This window comes from Astyanax mexicanus, chromosome 1, assembly GCF_023375975.1.
Source record: "Astyanax mexicanus isolate ESR-SI-001 chromosome 1, AstMex3_surface, whole genome shotgun sequence".
NCBI lineage: Eukaryota > Metazoa > Chordata > Actinopteri > Characiformes > Acestrorhamphidae > Astyanax > Astyanax mexicanus.
In genome coordinates, this window is record NC_064408.1 from 56,535,323 (window position 1) to 56,558,807 (window position 23,485).

A 23,485-nucleotide genomic window follows, 5' to 3' on the forward strand; every position below is an offset into this window, starting at 1 on the left:
CTAAAAATATTTTCTTTAAGTTTTTGATGTTATTGTATATTTATAACTTTTATAACATTTTTTCACAAATAATATGTTAAATATAAAAGCAGTCTTTAGTTGACCCACATCTAATAAACAAATCACCTTTAACCAAAATAAAAGGCATTTTTTTTATTCATTGCAAAAAAACACTGATTCTAATTGGGGAGGAGTGTAGGTATTGGTTGTCCATGCATCCAAGGTTTAATTACTTAATAGTCCAGTTGTTGAGTGCAGTTGTGTGTAATTTAGTCTCAGTATAAATACACCTGTTCTGTGAAGACCTCAGTGGTTTGTTAGACAACACAAGTAAACAAAAAGCATCATAAAAACCACATAACTCACTAGACAGGTCAGAGATCAAGTTGTAGAAAAGTTTAAAGCAGACCTACCAAACCTACCAAAACATGTGCTGGTACTGGTCAGAGAAGCAGTCCATAGCTCACAATTATGTGCTACTTTGTGTTACTCTAACACTTAAAATCTCAAAATAATACATTTTATGGTTGTGGTTGTAAGGTGAAAAAATATGAAAAGGTTCAAGGGGCCTGTCAGTGATTCACATTTTTGTAAAGCACTGTATCTATTGTTTTCCAAGTCTAAGGAATTTGTTCTTTCTTTTGGACAAGGATCAACTTTTTTTTCTCATGCAACTTAGTGACTTGATAGGACATTAGAACGTGTTACAATGTGGAAAAAGTTCATTTAATGCTGAAAACATACTAATTATCAGAGCTCTTACATACAATAGTAAATGTTTATTTATCCACACAATGGACAGGTCTATTGAATGGATGGAAATTCACTTGTGTGCTTATTAAAATAGACACAGCACATGTGTGTGTGTGTGTGAGAGAGAGAGAGAGAGAGAGAAAGAGGGAGAGATGAAATATAGATTTTGTTGCAAACTTTTCATTACACTGCAAGACTTTTGAACAGACCGCTTTAATGTTCATGTCTGGGGACTGAGATGATCATTCCAGAACGTTGTACTTGTTCCTCTGCATGAATGCTTTAGTAGATTTTGAGCAGTGTTTAGGGTCGTTGTCTTGTTGAAGTATCCAGCCCCAGTGAAACTTTAACTTGAACATTGTTCTCAAGAATCTGCTGATATTGACTGGAATCCACGAGAACCTTAACTATAACAAGATTCCCAGTACCTGCACTGATCACACAGCCCCACAGCATGATGAACCACCACCACATTTTACTGTGTACACTCTGTTTCCCTTGGAATATTGTGTTTTTTTTCCTCCATGCATACCGTCCTCCTAATAACTCAATTTTAGTTTCATTAAACCACAGCACCTTATTCCAAAATGAAGCTGACTCCTCCAAATGAACAGCGACTCTGTTTGTGTGCTCAGAAAAGGCTTCTTCTGCATTACTCTCCCATACAGCCTCTCCTTGTGTAAAGTGCGCTGCATAGCTGAACGTCACAGTAAGCAGTAAGATGATGATGTAGGTGTTTGGAGCTGACCTTTGGGTTGATTATGACTGTTCTCACCATCCTTCTCCTTTGATTATCTGAGATTTTTCTTGTTCTGCCACTTCAGGTCTTAACTAGAAGAACTGTTGTCTGTGGTCTTCCATTTGCTCACTCTGTTCCTCACAGTGAAAACTGACAGCTGAAATCTCTGAGATAGCTTTTTATATTCTTCCTGTAAACCATGATGTTGAAAAGTCTTTGTTTTCAGGTCATTTGAGAGTTGTTTTAAAGGCATCATGTTGCCACTCTTCAGAGAAAAAGCAAAGAGAGAAAAACTTGCGTCTTTCTCATAATTGGATTCACCTGTGCACAGTTGCAAGAAAAAGTATGTGAATCCTTTGGGTAGGCTAGTACGATAGTACAATAGTTTTTTTAATCGCAATAATTTTTGCCGGCGTTGATAATAGCCATTAGGTTTCCGCGTGAGACTGTTTATTACATGAGAACGAGTCCCAGCGAGTTTCCACGCTGTGCTGCTCTCTCACAGAATCTGTCATCCATCTATCTGGCACTGTCAGCGTCATCTATCGGTTAACAGTTAATGTGTCTCCACACACACACACACACACACAAGCATGTGTGCGCTTAAATGCACACAGCGGAGATTGTGGGTGTGTGTGCCCAGAAGCAGAAAAAAAAAAAATTTTTCTAAGTGGCGCTTTAAAATGACAAAATTATCGTTTATCGCAATAATTCCTTCTGAACATTCCTGAATATTTTGTTATTGTGAAAGGCCTACCTTACTTGGATTTCTGCATTAATTGGTGATTAAATGTGTTCTGATCTTAAGTCACACTTACTTATTGTCAATAAAAATGTAGTGTGTGTTTTAATAGGGCAGGGCAGCTTTAACCAACACATCCAAACTCATCACATCCTGACTCCAATAAGCTCTTAGAAAAGTCATTAATCTAGGGGTTTACATACTTTCCCCCCTCACTGTGAATGTTAACATGTTGTGTTCAATTAAACCATGCAAACATATTTTTGTGTGGTATTAGTTGCAACTGTCAAGGGTTAATGAGCTTACCAAACATTTTTTATGCACCCTTTGTTTAAAGAATTATTGCACACTTTCCGTAAGTCTTATAATTCACTGCTCAAATATCACTGTGTTCATCTGCTATATATAATTTAACTAAAATTGCTAATCCGAACAACCAATAATTTTTTAACGAAAATCATGAAAATTATCAGGGGTGCACAACCATTTTCATACCACTGTATGTAAGACTGCCCACCTAGTCAAAAGTTAGAAACAGCACCAGTATTATCTGTCTAAAAATCATTGTTATAACTTCTGGCTGGGTGTCTTGCACATTTAAACACAATCTCTAAAGAGTGATAATCCAATTTGTAGTTGAGTTCAAGTACTTTGACGGTAAGCCTGTTAAAAAGTCTCAAGGAACTGAAACTGTACAAAAACAGAAAAATAATTCTGCAAACCTACCATGTCATGGCCATTCACCAAAACTGTTTGGTAATCGAGCAAAGAGAGCACTGGTTAGAGAAACTGCCAAGAGGCCAATGGACACTCTGGAGAAGTCTGTGTAGAAGGAGCTTACTCAAAAAGGGGTGACTGCTGTACAAACCTGGATTGCTGCTTTGCAAATAATACTGAAACAGTAAATTACGGATATCAGTAACCAAATAAAAACTACAAAAGATTACACAGCACAGTGTACAAAACAGTACATGTATCAAGTCTGTGTCAGAATTTAAACAAAGCAATAAAAAAAACCCTTAATAATATCAGCTGAGTACACGTTGTACACAAATCATAACATTTATTTAATTGCAAATATTACAGCAAAAATACAGGTTATGTAATATCAAATAATTTGTAAACACTGAATATATATTTGACAGTTTCTGCTTTAAAGTTAATTTTAGCCACTTTAGCAAATATTTATTTTACTGTATATGCAGAGCTTAGAGCATGGAAAACAAAACTATAATTTATTAGCTTTCCAAGAAAGGTAAGAATTCCAAACCACAGCAACAACCTGGACCACTGCCAATCTGCAAAAGACAAAATTACAAAGTTAGAGATTTTGGAAATTGATAGAAATAATTTTACTTGTTGAACAAAGAAAACTCTGCCTCTGTACTCCACATTTGTTGGAAACAGTCACTCACCTGTGGTGAAGTGGGATAAAATAAAAATTAGCAATCTGAACAGCTGGCCATAACTGTTTAAGAGAAAAGCAGAAATAAAGGTAGACTTTACAAATCTATGTATTCCACACACACACACATGCTTGCAAAAGTATTCATACCCCTTGAACTTTTTCACATTTGCTGCACAAACAAAAAAATATTTTATTGAGATTTTAAGTGATAAGCCAAAAAAATGTGGCACATAATTAGGAAGTGGAGCGAAAATGATCAGAATGTTAAATCAAATACAAATCTAAAAAGTGTGATGTCAAACCTCTAAATAGAATCCCAAAGAGCACTGTACAAAAACAGAAAAATAATTCTACAACTGCAAACCTACCATGTCATGGCCATTCACCAAAACTGTTTGGTAATCGAGCAAAGAGAGCACTGGTTAGAGAAACTGCCAAGAGGCCAATGGACACTCTGGAGAAGCTTCAAAAATCCACAGTTTAGGTGGGAAAATCTGTCCAGTGTAATTTACAGTTTGGCTGTTTAAGCCAAGAAGGTGATGTGGTCAGATGAAACCATAATTTAACTTTGTGTGGCAGAAAAGTAACACTGCTCATTACCCTAAACTCACCATCCACAGTGAGAAACATGGTGGTGGTAGGATGCTTTTCTTCAGCAGAGACAGAGAAGCTGGTCAGAGTTGATGGGAAGATGGATGGAACTATATACAGGACAATCCTCGAATAAAACCTGTTGGAGGCTGCAAAATACTTGAGACTGGGGAGGAGATTCACCTTCCAGCAAGACAATGACTCTAAACATACAGCCAGAGGTACAGTAGAATAGTTTAGATCAAAGAATGTAGCAAGACATGAACACTGCTGTTCACAGACGCTCTCCATCCAACCTGACTAAGCTTGAGCTATTTTGCAAAAAAGAATGGGCAAAAAAAAAAAAATCCCCAAAAAAACATATAGTTGTAATTGCAGTAAAAGGTACTGATACTGAATACTTTTGCAAATCACACTTTTCAGATTTTTATTTGAATAAAATTGTGAAAACTATGTATAATTGTCCTTCCACTTCACAATTATGTGCTAGTCTGTGCTACTCTGTCTCTATCGCTTAAAATCTCAATAAAATACATTTAAATTTGTGGTTGTAGGTTGTGACAAAACTGTAACTTCATTTCACTTCTCAAATATCAGTGTTCTTCTGATATATCATATATTTAACTGAAAAAAGCACTTTAATTCATGTTTTCATTTATTAAGGAAAAAAATTACAAACCAATCTAGCCCTTTGTGAAAATGTGTTTGCTCCCTATCAATTAACTTTATCACACTTTTCAATTAATCACACTTTTTCACTAACCACAACCAGGGCTGATTACTGCCAGAACTGGCACTTAAATAGAACCTCTGACAACATGAAGCAGCTAAAGCTCGATGACTCGATTTGAAGAAATTCAAAAAGAGAAGAAAAAATAAAATCATTGACATCTGTCAGTCTAGAAAATGTTTTGGGACTCCAGCAGACCACAGTGAGAGCTTATATTCACAAATAGATAAAACATGGAACACCGGTAACCCTTTCCAGGAGTGACCAGCCTACCAGAATTACTCCAAAAAGGGCATGACCATGCAGAGCATGAGAATGCAGGTTCTTGCATTCTTGCAGGACAATAACCCAAAACACACAAACACGTCTGAATGTCAAAAAAAACTGAAATGAAGGTTTGGAATGGCCTAGTCAAAGTCTGATTGAGATGTTGTGGTATGATCTTAAACAAGCAGTTTATGCTCAAAAATGTGTCTGAATCAAAACAATTCTGCAAAGAAGACTGAGCCAAAATTCCACAGAGATGTGAAAGACGGTTGCCAGTTATTGCTAAAGATTGATAGCAGTTGTTTGTGCACTCATTTCAAGCACTAATGTACTCACATAGTAATTGGAAATCAAGGCATCCACATAATCCTAAGAAAAAGATGAAAGAGCACATAGTAAATGCATGTCACATGTGAGAAAGTATTTTATAACTTATTATTTAAAATAAAACATTGTAATTTTACCCAGCTCTACACCCGCAATGTATGTGATAGCCTGCAAAGGGTTGATAATCAGCACCTCCTCAACTATTTTATAAAGAGTCAGCTGAGTAGAATTGGTTGAACATCATATGTCAAAATATGCAATGCTGGATCATTTTCCTCAAATAAACAGCCAGGTGTAATATTTGTGTCTTATTTGTTTGATTTGGTTTTCCTTAATATTTATGTTTTTGATAAAGATGTAGGTACAAGTATAGAAATATAAAATAAAATCTAAAGGGTTCACAAAGTTCCAAGCACAAACGCAGATGGTCACCCTTAACTCACTAATACTTTTGACAGTGAATGCAATCAAATAATCACAGCAACAAATCTAGCAGAAAGACTTAAACTATAAAAGAAAGCTGTATCAGAGAGTTATAATTTTGTGGCTCATACTTCTTTTGTGAACAAGCAAACAAGATCGTGACCACCTAAGGTGAGATGGTACAATGCTGTTAACATTTGTCTTTTCTGACATTTACATGATTGTCTCATTAAAATGACTCATCCTTACATAAAAATTAAGCATAGCCACTGACAGGAAGGATGTACCCAGGCTCAAAGACAGGGCAACATTCATCCTGTTGACCATGTCACATTCATCATTATAGCAATAGAAGCTGTGGTGGCCTAAGCTTCTGGAAAAATGCTGCTGGAGCAAAAACATGGCTCCCAAATGAGTCATTGCTCCTTCGATATTCTCCATTTGTTTATTAGAGAGCAGCTTCAACTTTAGGATTTTACCTTGAGGTTCACCTTCAAGGTTAAGCAAGGACCTGATTCACGCAATCTGCTGGCAGCTGGGGCCCCAGATAGGGATACAAGGCTTGTATGCACTCAGGTCTCAAGTAGAGCACAGCTAGGCTACAAACACACTAACCAAGCCCAGGCGAGGAATTCACCAAGAAATGAACTTTGTCACAGACAAACAGAAACAGACAAATCCAAAACACCTCTAAATCAACAGCAGCGGAGGGCAAGTGATGTGTAATTTGAGATCTGGTATTCAGATCTCAAAATATGCTATGTATGGGAATATCATGCACTTTGCTGGATTTTTTGGGGGCTATGGATAACTGGCATATCTGGAAGAGACATGTTGTAAAGCATCTGACCAGATTAGGGTGAAGCATTGAAAAGAACATATTACACACTGACCCTCTGGAGCTTAGCCACATTCTCTTCCACAGTCAGACCATTGAGAGTTCCAGAGATTCCTAGGAAGGTGGCAAGAAAACAAGGAGCAAAGCACACCTGTTGGAGGGTGAAAGAGAAGTGTGAGAAAAAAAAAACACAGATGAGGACTTATCTAATTGTTACTTTTATTATCTTATAATGTAATTTTTTTTACAATCTAAATTTACAGTGCTGTGGTACAAATAAATGGTTTGATTGACTAGGTTTAGGTGGCAGTTCCTGGCCATTCACAGTAAGTACAATGGTGTGAAAAAGTGTTTGTCCCTTCATGATTTCTTATTCCTTGCATGTTTGTCACTCTTAAATGTTTCAGATCATCAAACAAATTTAAATATAAGTCATAGACAACCCAAATAAACATGAAATGCAGTTTTAAAATTAAGTGTGTAAACAAGTGTTTAATTTCTTAGCCACACCCAGGCCTGATTACTGCCACACCTGTTCTCAATCAAGAAATCACTTAAATAGGACCTGTCTGACAAAGTGAAGTAGACCAAAAGATACTTAAAAGCTAGACCTTATGCCAATATTCAAAGAAATTTAGGAACAAATGAGGAAAAAAAGTATATGAGATCTAACATTCTGGAAAAGCCAGATGGTGAAAACGTGAGGTATCAGAGGTCTCTGATCTCCTCTGAACATCACAAAGGCCAGGTTATTATTCACTGATTCCAGTTTACTTCCAAACTTTAAATTTCAGCCGTCCATGAACATCACAAATTTACAAAAAGCAGAGCTTTTACAGCCCTGTTTTCCTTAAAACATCTCCTAATCTCTCCTCATCTGAGTTTAATAAAGTTATTTCTCATCACGCTAGTTTGGTAAATTACTGGTAAATGTGGTAATCAGGTGAGCTGCTGACGGAACTGAACATGCTGGCTGAGGAGCATCCAGGAGAAATCTGGAACTACACTTTGTTCTTCAGCTTGGTTCACAAGATACAACATACTTAGTTAAAAAATCTCATAGCGACACCAAAAGTGACACAAATATCCGGGACGGAGTGAACACTTAAAATAGAAACGTACGTGCAGAAGTTTTACTTAACATGTTTATCATATTTGTCATAATATCTGATGATACATTGTATCATTTACTACAGAAAATTTGTTACATATTGGTCCTTTAAATTTGTTTGATTATCAGAAACATTTAGGAGTGAAAAACATGCAAAGAATAAGAAATAAAAGCAAACGCCTGTGTGTGTGTGTGTGTGTGTGTGTGTGTGTGTAAAGGAGTGGGAAAAACAGAGAATAAATAAGAAGAAATGACAATATCCAAAAAAGTTACAAATAAATCATATCTTTTTTCCCAGCATAATTTTGTCATACTATTGAACGTTCTAGCAGAAAAACATCGAACACTGTCATCAGTGTTTTGGTCTCACATTTGGTCACGCATGCATTATAAAAAAAAGTCCTGTGGACTGTTAAAGTTCAAATTTTAACTTTAACAGTCCACAAGACTTTTCCAAAATGCACAAGCCTTGTTTTTTTTTTTTTTTATGTAGATAGGAAGCAATATTTGTGGTGTGACTGTGCATAACCACTAAAGAGACTGCTAAGACTTCCTGAAGGTAATTGGAGTGAAAAAGAGCATGTAGTTTGCCTTTTTCTAGCAATCTTTCAAGTCGTTATCTCAGTTTAGTTCTTTTAAGAACATAATTAATTCAGCTACCGGACAATGCTTTATCTTTATATGCAGCTGCTTATAGAAACTTATGATTTGTAAAGTGTGAATATTAATTGTTCCCAAAACGTTGTATGTCTGGAACTGAAATCTGCTTTAAACCATTATGTCCTGATCCAAACCAGTGACCCAATACCTGATCCAAGCATATTTTGTTGGATCAGGGATCAGTTCTTTTAATTCCAATCCAGTTCTGAGCTACTTTCTGCTAACTGGCAGTTAAGGAGGTGCTCTCTCTAGTTCTAATAAAGTTGCATAGGGAGTATTAGCCTTTTTAGTCTGCCCTACAATATTTAAACAATTGCAGAAACACTGCTTTGCCAGTAGGACAACCTCCTTCATTGCTCCAGGACATTAAAAATGGGTCATGGCTGGGTCTTCCAGCACAACAATGACCCAAAACCATTTTGGGTCAAAGGCAACAAAGGAGTGCACAAACCTCATAATCAACTACAAAAAAATCTGATTGCTGTGCTTCCCAACACAGGTTTTGTAACCAAGTATTAAGTCTTGTTTGCCAGAGGGATCAAATACTTATTTCTCTCTGCAAAATGCAAATACATTTAAACAATGTTTTTTGGATTTTATTTTTGATACGCTATCTCTCCCTGTTAACTACCTTTAAAATTAAAAACTGTTCCTGTCTTTGTCAGTGGGCTAAATTACAAAATCAGCAAGGGATGGAATAATTATTTCCTTCAGTGTACACATTATTGCAGGGTTCACCTCTCCACTCACAGCTCCGTCATTAGGGAGAAAAGTGTTCTAAACTCCAAACAGAGTGCTGCCTTTTAGAAACCACGGTGTGGAAAGATCAAGGTGATCAAAATGCTGTTGTTTGACCTTTAAAGCAGCAAGTGTTTTGGAACATGTTTAGCAGCAGGCAGTCAAGTAAAGGCACTCAATGGTACTCAAAATTGCAAACACTGAGTGTGCCAACATGCACTCAAAATCTGTCTGGATTACTGTAGTTATCTGATTCCTTAAGTAGTCATGTAAACACCATACAGAGTAAGGTTTTAAAAATCACAGAACTGCATTTTAGTTTAGTAATGGTATTTCTCAGTGCACTTAAGTGTAGTATTGTCAGATTGTCTGTGCATAAATGAAAACAGACCATGATACCAAAAATAAGTGAGCAGCATCCAACACCGCACCCAGGAGATTAACTTAATGTTTACGTCACTTAATGCTTATTGTGTGAGCTTACTGTCTGGTTGCAAATCTAATTATTTCCTGACTGAATTTGGAGTTTTCCCATTATCTGACTATCCAAGTTAAAGTAAATGCATAGATCAGATTGCTGACAAACTAAAATGCAAGAAAATATGCTCACTTTTTATAGTATGCAGGTCTGGACAACTTATTTAGTGAAAGAGTTGCTTCTTTGGCAATTTAACAAACAATAGTCCAACAAGTACTGAAGCCACTTAAAGTGATAACATAAAAAAATACAACCATAGATGCATCATAGACGCACTAAAAAACTGACTCTACAGTTCTACCTGATCAACCAGCATTTTCTTTAGTGCAGCTTGTTTGGTCCCTCCGGTGATAAGTTGGTCTAGTACTTTGTACCATCCTCCAACAACTGGTCCCTGGAGAAGATAAACAGGTGTTGTTTAGCATCCAATAATGATGGACATTAGACAAAAAAGCCTTAAGTCAATACCAATGGAAAGACACTTAAGGTGGTCATAGAAACAACATTAATCTGTGTAAGAAGGTCAAAATATTAGCATGCATGTAGCAGATATATCATATAAGATTATTGAAACTACAAAAAATTGTCCATTGTATTTTTAAGAAGTGGAAAGACAGTGGATAAACATGCAAAGATGGAGAAAGGAATGCAAAGTTAATTATGGTGATGTGTTTATTGTTTGGTGAAACCAAATCATAGAAAAAACAAAATTAGAACACAGGGATATGTTTAATAGTAAAAGTAAGAGCATTTAAAAAAAGTGTAGCCTTAAAAAACACAGTTGTCAGTGAGGGAAACCAGCATGACCGCTTCAAGATTGAACTCTGGATTAATGGAAGAAGGTCATTTGGCTTTTACTTTCTCTATTAAACATATCTCTGAGTTCTAGTGTTTGTTTCCTTGTTTCTTTCACAATGTGCGTTTGATTTCACCAAAGGTTTAAGTGATTGCTCATTGAGGTTTTTTCCGACCACATTCCTTTCTTGAAAATGATGTTTCCCCACTGTCCTTCTACTGTTTAATAATGCACTGGACCGTTCTAACATGATTTTATTAGTTTCAGCAATCTCCTTAGAGCATTTCTCTTATTGTTATATCATAAATCTTTTAAAAAGCCATTTAAAAACGTGAATGAAATGAAAACGTTAAATGATTTACTTTTAAGTTACTGCCGCATCAAAAAAAAAAAGAAAAAAAAAAAAGCCAAAACTCACTTTACTGGAAGCTTTGCTCCACTTTTGGGACTTGTTCTGTAAGTGTGCCTCTAAAACGTTTCTTCAGTTGTGTTTTTGAAGCTATTACTTTATCTCCAGCACAGAGGGAAAAACCAACCTTGATATTGATTATCTTTAGCGGATACAAACTCAGAATATTGTCTGTATTTCCAGCTAGAAAACGGGTATCCAGTGTATCCTGCCTCCAGTGTTTGTGTTGCTTTGTGGTGTGTCACTCTCCGAGACGCAAAAAGAAAGTAAAAACTGTAGCAAATCTGCAGTAACGTTCTATGACTGTTAAAACTGTCTGCTGTGCTTAAGGTATCTGAAAATGTCAAAAAAGTAACGCATAGTGACTTGAGTCATTTTAATCTGATTTAATCTAATTTTAATCTGATTACTGGATTCGAAGTAAAGTAATAGATAACTCGTTACTGAAATAAAAAAGGGTCAGATTAGAGTAACATGTTACTAAATAACGCCTGGTGAAAAATCAACCTCCTTGTTTGTTTAAAGTGAATGCAGAAACACAGACTGTATGGGGCGGCAATTCTGCTTTCCACTTTTTTGCATGCCAATATCTGTACCTTATCAATTAACATGAAAAAAGTATTTTTTTTTTTTATACTTTATACGCATCCACATCAAAATGCATCCCCCCACCTCTAGTACGCATCTTACTGTGCAAACTAAAAACCTTACTGCCTACTGCCACCAAATCTTTTTGTGTCACAGGAAGATTTTTGACCTCCTGTCTCCTAAGGAATCCAGTGGCAGCTAGTGGTAGTTTCCACTCTGCCAAGTCCAGGTCATGTAGCCAACGGTCCTTTAACTTTGAACTTGTGAACTGTTTCCAACTGTGTTTTGTTTACTTGCATATTTGTGCTCGTATAAGTGATTCTTTTCAGGTTGTTGAATAATTCTGAGGGTGTAGTAGTTATTCAAATTTGTGTTTAATTTACAGAAGCAGCCTGTTGTATTAGCTGAGGTGAGGCTATTTAAACTAATTAATTGGTTTACTGCTTGGCTTTCAATTGAAAATGAAATGAAAAAACAATATAAAAAAATAAAATTAGAAAAAAAAGTAAGACTTACAACAAAGAAGAAACCAATGCTCATCATCTTAGCAGTGCGTTTTACACAGTGATTTGAAAGGCCTCTTCTCTCGATCAGCTGCTGGGAAATAACATCACCCACTCCCACCAGAGAGCCTAGGTAAAAGGACAAAAGAAACAACGTGTGTGACAAACGGAATGTAAGAAAGAGAAAAAGAGAGATAGCGACGCACACAGAAAATAGAAAAAGGCATCCATTTGGGCCATATTCTAGCATGAGTGTTAGGGCTGATGTAAACATGCCAACAGTTAAATGAAAGAGAGTAAACATATATATATATATATATAAAATGACAAGGAGAGGGAGGGCTTGGTTGTTTTAGAATAGGTGTAACAGTGTTAGATACACTGGTATAAAAAGTTTGGGCACCCCTGATAACTTTCATGAATTTCCTTCATAAATCATTGGTTATTGGGATCAGCAATTTCAGTTAAATATATCATATAGCATACGAACACAGTGATATTTGAGAAGTGAATTGAAGTTTATAGGATTTACAGAAAGAGTGCAATAATTCTTTAAAAAAAATTAGGCAGGTGCATAAATGTGGGAACTCTTATTTTTTTTATTTGAATATCTTTAACACTAATTGTTGAAACACAGAATTTGTTTGGTAAGCTTATTGACTGTTGACCAACATACACAGGTGAATCCAACTAACAAAAAAGTCATAGTTAACCCACAGATCAGCTTCAAACACCTCTTCATCATCTTACTGCAGATGGAGTCACTGTGCATCGTTCATCGTGTGCTCAAAAAAGGCTTCTTCTGCATACTTCTCCCATACAGCCTCTCCTTGTGTAAAGTGCGCTGAATGCGCACTTTACACAAGGAGAGGCTGTATGGGAGAAGTATGCAGAAGAAGCCTTTTTTGAGCACACGCCACAAACAGAGTCGCTTGAGGTATGCTAAACCACATTTGTACAAACCAGCTTTATTTTGTAATAAGGTTCTGAGGACTGATGAAGATAAAATTGACTTATTTGGTGGAAGAAGAAGACAGCATTCCAAACACTTTCTCCCCACAGTAAAATCTGGTGGTGGTTCATCATGCTGTGGGGCTGTGTGATCAGTGCAGGTACTGGGAAGCTTGTTAAAGTTGAGGGTCTCATGGATTCCAGTCAATTTCAGCAGATTCTTGAGAACAATGTTAAAGAATCAGTGAGAAAGTTAAAGTTTCACTGGGGCTGGATACTTCAACAAGACAACGACCCTAAACACTTTTCAAAATCTACTAAAGCATTCATGCAGAGGAACAAATACAACCTTCAGAAATGATCTCAGTCCCCAGACCTGAATATTATTCAATGTGGTGTGATTTAAAGCAGCCTGTTCATAATCAGAAACCATCAAACCTGACTGAACTGGAGATGTTTTGTTAAAAAAAATGATCCAAAATACCTTCAACCAGAGGTCAGACTCTCATTGGAAGCATTCAGAGACTAAAGAGCATCTACTAAATATTGAAGTAATTTTTCTGTTGGGGTGCCCAAATTTATACACCTGCCTAAATTAGTTTAAATAATTATTGCACTCTTTCAGTAAATACTATAAACTTCATTTCACTTCTCATATCAATGTGTTCATCTGCTATATAATATATTTAACTGAAATTGATTTTCTTCATGTTGACACTGGAAAAGATAAAAAAAAAAAGCTAGAAGAAATTATGAGCAGGGGTTCCCAAACCTTTATATGCCACTGTATAATACCCAACTAATTAGTATTTAATAACTCAAATAATCAAATTAATCAATATCAGCTTGCTAGAGGCAAGAGGCAATTAAAACTTCCTTTGACTACTTTTCTATTTATTCATGTCAGCTGCTGCAGACCAGAAATGTTTTCAAGTACAATACTAGCTCTTTTACTTAAAAGAAAAAGTCATCTTTGTGTCCTTCATCTGTTTAATTTGCAGTTGATAAAGAATGAAATGTTTTCCGAATGTTTTAATTTCTTTATTTTTACATACCGATGCCACCTTAGGTCAATGGAATAATAAATTATACATACATTATATGATGTTACAGTGTAGAAATCATATATTTGCCATTGAAGTTCCGACACTGTAATTTGATTGGCTACGAGGCTCCATTATTAGCTGGTAATGAACTGCCACTAAAGCTCTCCATGTATTACTCCACCACATACTACTATCAATGATGCAGCGCTTACAAACCAAACAGCACAGCTACAGCTGGAGCAGCAATGGGACTATTTTAATTCGCGGGGTTTTTATAACCAAACAGATTGTATTTTCTCTTCCTCTTTAACTCAAACTCTTTCAATAAACAGTGATACTGGAACAGTGGTATAATCACAATAATACACTCAAGGTTCATGCTATATATTACAGCAGTGCCAATATTACACCTATAGCACTCCCTCTCGTGTATCATTGCTAAATAGATGATAGTTACTGATGAAAGTGCACAGCACACTCGGGAGGAAATTCAGATCATGCCTTTTACATTAGAAGTCTATTCTGAATCATTTGGCCAAATCAGTAAAATGTAAAAGAAGAAAGATAACTGCCCTGAAACACACAGGAAAGCCGGCTGCGCCACCAAATTATCATGGTTTACAAAGGACAATGTGTCTTAATGGCAGGCCTAAGTGAGGCAAGATAGTCTATTTATGTGATCTAACCTTTTCTTAAAATGTCAGGGAAGAACTAATAGCACAGTGGAAAGACCCTGAAACCTTTGTCATGTTTTACTGGCTTGTCTTATTGATCAAAGACAAAGTACACTGTCTACTGCACTAAGACAAATGCAGGCAATGTGGAAAACAGCAGCAGAAGCAGCAGCGTCTGGAGTTGCAAATATATACTTGTATTTACCACTTTTTACCAGTAACTGACATCCACAGAGCTGGAGTTTAGCTAAAGTCTCACCGACACACAGCTTTCATATTATGCCAATGTCACTACAGAAAATAATAAAATAAAATATAATTCTCTATTGTGTCAAATAGGTGTTTATTACAAGTTGTGTTACTAGAATAGATTTGGCCATTTAAGTCTTTATATCATTTATTCCACAAACGGTTTACCCATAAAAAGTTTTCTGATTAAAGTTGTAAAGACTGGGGTTCTGTAAAAGGGACCTATAGAAATGTAATGAACTTTTCCTGCTTTTGGTTGTTTTGTTATTGTGTGTATGAAATGGAGGATACTGTTTAGAAAGATAAGTGCCAAACACTGGAATTTGATTTCAAGATTCATTTAAAACCTGAAAAAATAAGAAATTGTTCCTGTTGTATAAAATGAATAACGTGTGTGGCATTTATCTGCATAGAGTTCACAAACCTATCACCTCATGAGCAATAAAATCAGCAGTGTTTATAAATGTGCAACTGGGGGCTAACTGCCCTGACTTGTAGGGTCACACCCACAGATTCACCAAATGGATAAAAGTGTCGGGACACCTCTTAATCACTGACACTCCTCTATCTGGCAGTCTGATGGACGACTGCACTCTGACAACTCTAAAGTTTGGTGGTGCAAACTTTGAAATGACTAACTAGATGCAGAAAGTTCTTTACATCTCCTATTTCTGTTTATTTTTCCAATGTATGTAGACTTATTATATTTCTGTTCTATGTTGTGGAAATAACAAAAACACATTAAAACTGTAAACTTAGGGAGGGAAAAAAATGGGTGTTGTTTTTTTATCAGGGATTGGCCTAGACCTTTTAGGTTTTTTTGAGGGGAAACTGGATAAATGCTTCCAACTTTGTGGAAACCTTTTGGGGAATATTCTTTTTTGTTTTCGGCGTGCATGGAACACTGACCCAATCGAACACCTTTGGAATGAACTAGAAAGAAGTATGCAGAGACAAATCTAAAATCTTGCAGAAATCATTTCCTGAAGAGTGGAAGCAGTTTTAGCTGAAAACGGTTGACCAACTAGATATGAATATCTAAGGATTTAATATTACATGTTATAAAAGCCTATGTAATAATAGTGTTCATACAGTGTATGATCAATGTTTTGGTGAATTATTGGAGCTGCCAGTTATGACCAAGGCTCAGAAGATACAATGGTTCTAGTATTGTTTGACAACCCTAAGCCTTTTAAACATCCAGTCTCTGAGTCCACATCAACCAGACTGCAATTTGTCTCTGAAGGCCTTCACTGTGTTGCATAAGGGTTGGAGCTAAACTCTGCAAAGATGACTGATTGATTTTTTTTTTTTTTTTTTTTTTATAATTTTATTTCTAATTTTTTCCCATTTTCTCCCCAATTTACACGGCCAATTACCCAACCCATTCATTAGGACTCCCCCTATCACTAGTGATACCTCAACACACCAGGAGGGTGAAGACTAGCACATGCTTCCTCCGATACATGAGAAGTCAGCCACCGCTTCTTTTCGAGCTGCTGCTGATGCAACATTGCCGAGCAGCCAGCGCGCTTGGAGGAAAGCACAGCGGCTCGGCTCCAGTACATCAGCTCACAGACGCCCTGTGCTGCAGACATCCCCGTAGGAGTGATGTGGGGAGAGAGCGCCATCTACCCACCCAGAGGGAGCAGGGCCAATTTTGCTCCCTCTGACGCCGGCAGCTTGATGGCAAAGCTGCATGAGCTGGGGTTCGAACCGGCGACCTCCTGCTCATAGTGGCAGCGCTTTAGACCGCTGGACCACTCGGCGCCCCCGACTGATTGATTACCTCTTGTGTTCCATGCAGGCCGAAAACAAAAAAGAATATTCCCCAAAAGGTTTTCCCCTCAAAAAAAACTAAAAGGTCTAGGCCAATCCCTGATAAAAAAAACAACACCCATTTTTTCCCTCCCTAAGTTTACAGTTTTAATGTGTTTTTGTTATTTCCACAACATGTTGCGACATTCATGTATTGAAATGCGTGTGGTAATGCTCAAGCAATGAGATAAAATAAATGTTTACAAAAGGACATTCAGGCTTCTATTTTTTCCATCTATTTTTGAAGTATGGGAAACCACCCTAAACTTATGTGGGTATTAATGATGCTGGGGCCAGGTAAATGTTTACTTACAGCAAATGACATGGCTGTTGAGATAGAACTGACCCAAAGGGCACTGAAAAACCCATGACAAACGTTATCTTAAGAGAAGTGGAGGTGGAAATTGAATTATGCTGGCGAAGGAGCTTACCAGCTGTTAAGATTTGCACAGTCCATGGACGTCTGGCCATTAATAACTGGTAAGATCTCCAGAGACCTGCCATGCTCTTCTCACTCACACAGAAGCTGGTGAAGATCTGTATGCAAAAATTACTGGAAGCTAAAGACATTAAAGCGTCAACAACATAAAACAATACATAATTTATAACAATGAAAAACAACGGCACACCAAAAATATAGCCACTGTGTAGTTTTGTTTTAAAAATAGGCTTTCTGAGAAAGTTGATCAAAGAGAACTGACTATTAAGACTTATATGCCTTAAACAACATCTACAGGGTCTTGAAAAAGTATTCGGCCCCCTTGAACTTTTCAACCTTTTGACACATTTCAGGCTACAAACATAAAGATATGACATTTTATTTTTTTGTGAAGAATCAACAACAAGTGGGACACAATTGTGAAGTGGAACGGAATTTATTGGATATTTAAGCCTTTTTTTAAAATAAAAAACTGAAAATATTATTATTATATTATTCGGCCCCTTTACTTTCAGTGCAGCAAACTCACTCCAGAAGTCCAGTGAGGATCTTTGAATGATCCAATGTTGACCTAAATGACTGATGATGATAAACCTGTGTGTAATCAAGTCTCCGTATAAATGCACCTGCTCTGTGATAGTCTCAGAGTTCTGTTTAAAATACTGTTAATACTGTTCTGGAGAAGTTTTTAATTTAAAGTTTTTTAGATTTAAATGCAAAAAGATTTCTCACACTTTAAACAGCTCAAGGAGCACTGTGCAAGTGATCATATTGAAATGGAAGGAGTATCAGACCACTGCAACTCTACCAAAACCCGGCTGTCCCTCTGACAATCAGTCATACACTACACAAATCTGGCCTTTATGGAAGAGTGGCAGGAAAAAAGCCACTGTTGAAGGAAAGACATAAGAAGTGCTGTTTGTACAGCAAGCATGTGGAAGAAGGTTCGGTGGTCAGATCAGAATGATTTTGCCTAAATACAACATGCTTTGTGTGGCTGAAAAGTAACACAGTAACTCACAACCTGAACGCACCATCCCCACTGTTAAACATGGTGGTGGCAGCATCATGGTTTGGGCCTGATTTTCTTCAGCAGGGACAGGGAAGATGGTTAAAATTGATGGGAAGATGGATGAAGCCAAATACAGGACCATTCTGGAAGAAAACCTGTTGGAGTCTGCAAAAGACCTGAGACTCGGACGGAGATTCCAACAAGACAATGATTCAAAAAAATAAAGCAAAATCTACAATGGAATGGTTTACAAATAAACGTATCCAGGTGTTAGAATGGCCAAGTAAAAGTCCAGACCTGAATCCAATGGAGAATCTGTGGAAAGAGCTAAAAATGCTGTTCACAAAGCTCTCCATCCAACCTCACTGAGCTCCAGCTGTTTTGCAAGGAAGAATGGGCAAAAATGTCAGTCACACGATGTGCAAAACTGAGACATACCCCAAGCGACTTGCAGCTGTAATCGCAGCAAAAGGTGGCACTACAAAGTATGAATGCAAGGGGGCTGAATAATATTGCACGGCCCACTTTTTAGTTTTTTATTTCTAAAAAAAGTTTAAAATATCCAATAAATTTCATTCCACTTTACGATTGTGACCCACTTGAAATGACAATTTCATATCTTTATGTTTGAAGCCTAAAATGTAGCAAAAGGTTGAAAAGTTCAAGGGGGCCAAATACTTTTGCAAGGCACTGTAATACTTACTGTAGGTGTCAAACAATGAATAACATAACAATGTATCATTTAATATTTAAATGAAGCCACTTAAAATGGTCCTATTTGTATTCATTACACTCTATATTTAGACTGCTATGCACATGATCATGACTTTTTAAAGCCTTAATTATTTATTTGAATTCATTTAATTTGCAAAAAGAAATAGACCAAATACATAATTAATGTAGTTTATAATGCTATGTTAGTTAATGTTAAAGTAATGTATTTTTATTTGTTTATTCATAATGATTATTTTTGTATGAATTTATTCAGTCATTCATTATTGTTATCTAACGGATATATTTGAAGAAAGGGAAAACACCAGCTGTAAAATAGTGGTGACTTCTATTTTGAAATCGGTTTCCCTGTCCGGTTCTGTCCATAATGGCGGCGGCGCTGTAAGGGACTGACTGTACAGTACTGTATAAGTGGGGTATTCTACTGAGTTTCTTCTCTCTGTCCTCTCTGCCAGAGGCCGCAGTGAACTGCCTGATGGGCGAACTGTCCTGCAGCGTATCGCTAAGTGATTAAACACAGTTTCCTCCTCCAGCTGTGGTTTAAACCACATTGTAAATCTTCAGCTCTTGTGGATCTTATTGGGCGACAGGAGTGTAACAGTAACGTTAATAGCGCAGCCTGTTTCAGAGACTGACTACCAATTAGCAGAAACCCCAAACAAACAGAACTAATCCTAGATCTGGCGTTACACAGCCAGTACAGCACAGACACCACCGGCTACATATAATCTGCACTATACTCATTTAACTAGTTAACTAACTGAGCTACTTTGGGAGTTTTTCAGGGGGTTAGCTAAATTAGTTACAAAACTATTTCCAGTACACTGGCAGGTCAATGACACGTGTGTATTTGTCGGCTTCACCCTAAATGAATCGGTTAAAACTGTAATAAAATCTCTGTTTTGATGCGTTTGTCGGCCTCATGTGACAAGCTAATCGAGTTAACAGAGTCGATGCTAAAAGTAGCTGATAAAAGCGGGTTAGTGAAGAGAACAGAAGGCGTTCACCAGATTAACCATCTGGCCACAGAGAGATGATAACTAGGTGAAATCGTTTTCAGAAGAAACAGACAGCGTGTCCTACCTTATGTAAAAACTGGTGAGTTCAACTCCAGCTAACCCAGGCTCTAAAGTTAGATTAGTGCGCTGCGTGTAAGTAAGGTCGCCAGTGATGAAGTGAAGCAGCTGATTTCTTCCAGACTGAACGCTAATAAAAAGTTTAGAAGATTATTTTGTAGAGATATTATCTATCTATATGACTGAGGTTTGACAGCTACTGTCCGTGTTTTACTCCTGAACCACTCCGCTGGTTTGCACCGATTCTTTCACTGATTCAGTGGATCTTCCTGAGTCAGAATTCGTAATCAGACAGGGCACTGCCCCAATTCTCAGCCTAAGCATGTAAGTGCACTTTGACGAAGGGCGGATAAAAGAGCGTGTACTTGTCTGAGAATTTAGAGCAGAATTGGGACACACGTCTCATATTCTTTCATCTGTATATCACACCAAACAGGCTACTGCAGTTCCCCGGACTCTTGGGAAAAAATACAGCCAAAAATAAAACTGAACTAAAATTGCTAAAACAAAGACACTTTTTGGGCATTTATTTTTTCCATACATGTGTTAACACTTCATTACACAATTAAAAATCTACTGAAAAGACATAGCTTGCTAATTTATTTATAATTTAATTTCTTTACATTACGGGTAATTTTTCACAAAAATAAAAGAGCTATTCCATTTTATTTTTATTACCACCACAGACAGCACATGCACTGTGCTCACAGCTCCGTGGTTTGTAGTCGTTTGTTTATTTGGGGTCGTCGTTCGTAATTTCATTCCGCTCTCTGTTTACTCCGCCTCCGCTTTCTGTTCACGCAAAACCTTCAAGGCTCTCCGTGTGGTTGGGGTGGAGGGGAGTGGGCTATAAAACCCTCCAATAGCGAGGCAGCACAGCAGCACACTCAACTAGAGAATCTCTACAGAGGAGAATACCCTGTACTCTCACTGTTACACATAAAAATTTAATCAAATTTCAATTTCAAAAATGTAATGTAATGTAATATGATAGCCATGTGTCAAAAGCTATATGTGTATATGAGCAATTCATTCATGCAACAACAAAGTCTAGCAGCCGAACCGAATCTAACATTTTCCAGTAAACTTAAAAATAATAATAATAATAATAATAATAACCTTTGGAATCAAAGGGACCTATGTATTTATGGCCGAGTCATTTTATCTGAGGCAGGGAGCCTGTCTCGCTTTATGTATCCTGGCTTATCTGTTTTTGACATTAAAAACCTATAATATCTAACTGTAGAGCAGAAGGTGGGTCGGAAGTTATAGATTTTCATAATGTATTAAATTCTCTTAGAATTTTTTGGTTTAAAAATGTTTAATAGATCCTTACTCGATTTAGTACTTCATTACCAATTATATTTTTAGCAACACTTGAGGGCTATTATTTATTTTAAAATGCCATTATTTGCCAAATAAGCTCCAAATATGAGTTATTTTATATAGTTTTCTTTGATCTAGCTTTCATTATTATTAAACTACTTTAAATTATAATTTTAAGTTTGTTCAGAGAGACTGACTCACTGAACAGGCTTGTTTTGTTAACCGACTCTTTTGAACTGTTCATTTGAATGAATGTGAGCACGTTAATTAAGTTAACTCGACATTTTTCAGCGTCTGATATATACTGTTTTGCTCACAAATTAAGCCATACTCAGGTTAGCCAAACAGTTTCAGTCCAGACTCATGTTCCGAAATAAGTGAAACGTCAAATCCAGATAGTCTCAAAACATTAATTAACATTACCACATATCTTTGCTATTATAAAACCTAATATAAAAACGATATTGGGAATAAATAAAACAGTTTTTTATGTAACAAACATAAATAGGCATATAAAAAAAAAAAAAAAAAAAAACTAACTTTAGATCAGACTGTGGTGAAATATTTGTATACGTATATATATATATATATATATATATATACGTATACATATACACATACATATATATAATACAGGCCAAAAGTTTGGACACACCTTCTCATTCAAAGTGTTTTCTTTATTTTCATGACTATTTACATTGTATTCTCACTGAAGACATCAAAACTATGAATTAACACGTGGAGTTTTATATACTTAACAAAAAAAGGTGAAATAACTGAAAACGTGTTTTATTTTATAGTTTCTTCAAAATAGCAAATGGATTTCAGGTGTGCCTTCTCAGGGTTAATTAGTGGAATTTCTTGCTTTATCAGTGGGGTTGGGACCGTCAGTTGTGTTATGCAGAAATCAGGTTACTATACAGCAGACTGCCCTATTGGACAAATTCTAAAAAATATATTATGGCAAGAACCAATCAGCTAAAGAAAAATGAGTGGCCATCGTTACTTTAAGAAATGAAGGTCAGTCAGTCCAAAAAATTGCAAAAACTTTAAATGTGTCCCCAAGTGAGTCGCAAAAACTGGCACACATGAGGACCAACCAAAAAAAGGAAGACCAAGAGTCATCTTAGTTAATCCGAGTCACCAGCCACAGAAAGTTAACAGCAGCTCAGATCAGAGACCAGTTGAATGCAACGCAGAGTTCTAGCAGCAGACCCATCTCTAAAACAACTGATAAGAGGAGACTGCACAAATCAGGCCTTTACGATCAATCAACCTTTATTTAAACTCGGAGTTCATTGGGGGTGGCCCTCATTTACAATGCAGCCGAGCAATTACATAGGGAAGGGATTGACAGAAACAACAACAACAAAAAGTAGATATAATAAAATAAGTAATAAAAAACATAAAAAAACAGCATTATAATAAGGTATAAGAATTATTAAAAAAATATAAAATAATAAAAAATATATATTAAGATATAAAACATATAAGGTAAAAATAATAATTTAAGGGTAGAAATCATAAAATCATAGGTAAAAAAGGTAGAACTAGTAGAACTAAAAATAAAAATTCTAAAACAAACCAACATTACAAAAAGCTCAAAAGCTACAGTCATATGAAAAAGTTTGGGCACCTCTATTAATCTAAATCATTTTAGTTCTAAATATTTGGGTGTTTGCAACAGTCATTTCAGTTTGATATATCTAATAACTGATGGACACAGTAATATTTCAGGATTGAAATGAGGTTTATTGTACTGAAAATGTGCAATATGCATTAAACCAAAATTTGACCGGTGCAAAAGTATGGACACCCTTATCACTTTATTGATTTGAATACTCCTAACTACTTTTTACTGACTTACTGAAGCACAAAATTGGTTTGGTAACCTCACTGAGCTTTGAACTTCATAGTCAGGTGTATCCAATCATGAGAAAAGGTATTTAAGGTGGCCAATTGCAAGTTGTTCTCCTATTTGAATCTCCTCTGAAGAGTGGCATCATGGGCTCATTGAAACAACTCTCAAATGATCTAAAAACAAAGATTGTTCAACATAGT

At 36.4% G+C, this 23,485-nt stretch overlaps 1 protein-coding gene across 3 annotated transcripts; it reads right to left on the reverse strand.

Annotated features, from left to right (window-relative positions):
* Positions 1–3,282: 3,282 nt before the first annotated feature.
* mpv17 (mitochondrial inner membrane protein MPV17) lies at positions 3,283–20,461 on the reverse strand. Of its 3 annotated transcripts, none has more exons than XM_007241535.4 (8): positions 20,106–20,461; positions 17,271–17,376; positions 12,115–12,230; positions 10,107–10,199; positions 6,874–6,969; positions 5,567–5,599; positions 3,650–3,702; positions 3,283–3,532 (listed from the first exon to the last, which is right to left on the reverse strand). In XM_007241535.4, the coding sequence occupies exons 2-8, from the start codon at positions 17,341–17,343 to the stop codon at positions 3,463–3,465; spliced, it is 534 nt and encodes a 177-aa protein (XP_007241597.1). In that variant the 5' UTR covers positions 17,344–17,376; positions 20,106–20,461; the 3' UTR covers positions 3,283–3,462. The 3 variants fall into 3 exon arrangements, with proteins under 3 accessions (XP_007241597.1, XP_049336360.1, XP_049336362.1); XM_049480403.1 differs by having other exon boundaries at positions 17,271–17,399; positions 20,106–20,460; XM_049480405.1 differs by lacking the exon at positions 3,650–3,702 and having other exon boundaries at positions 20,106–20,460.
* Between the last annotated feature and the right edge of the window lie 3,024 nt (positions 20,462–23,485).

Bases quoted from the DNA above. Each gene is read 5' to 3' on its own strand.
- mpv17 (XM_007241535.4), bottom strand. From the start codon at position 17,343: ATGGCAGGTCTCTGGAGATCTTACCAGTTATTAATGGCCAGACGTCCA. The intron at 10,200-12,114 runs GTAAGTCTTACT...TATCTTCTCCAG, and splicing joins GCATTGGTTTCTTCTTTGTT to GGACCAGTTGTTGGAGGATG. The intron at 5,600-6,873 runs GTCAGTGTGTAA...TCTTTTTCTTAG, and splicing joins ATGTGGCTAAGCTCCAGAGG to GATTATGTGGATGCCTTGAT.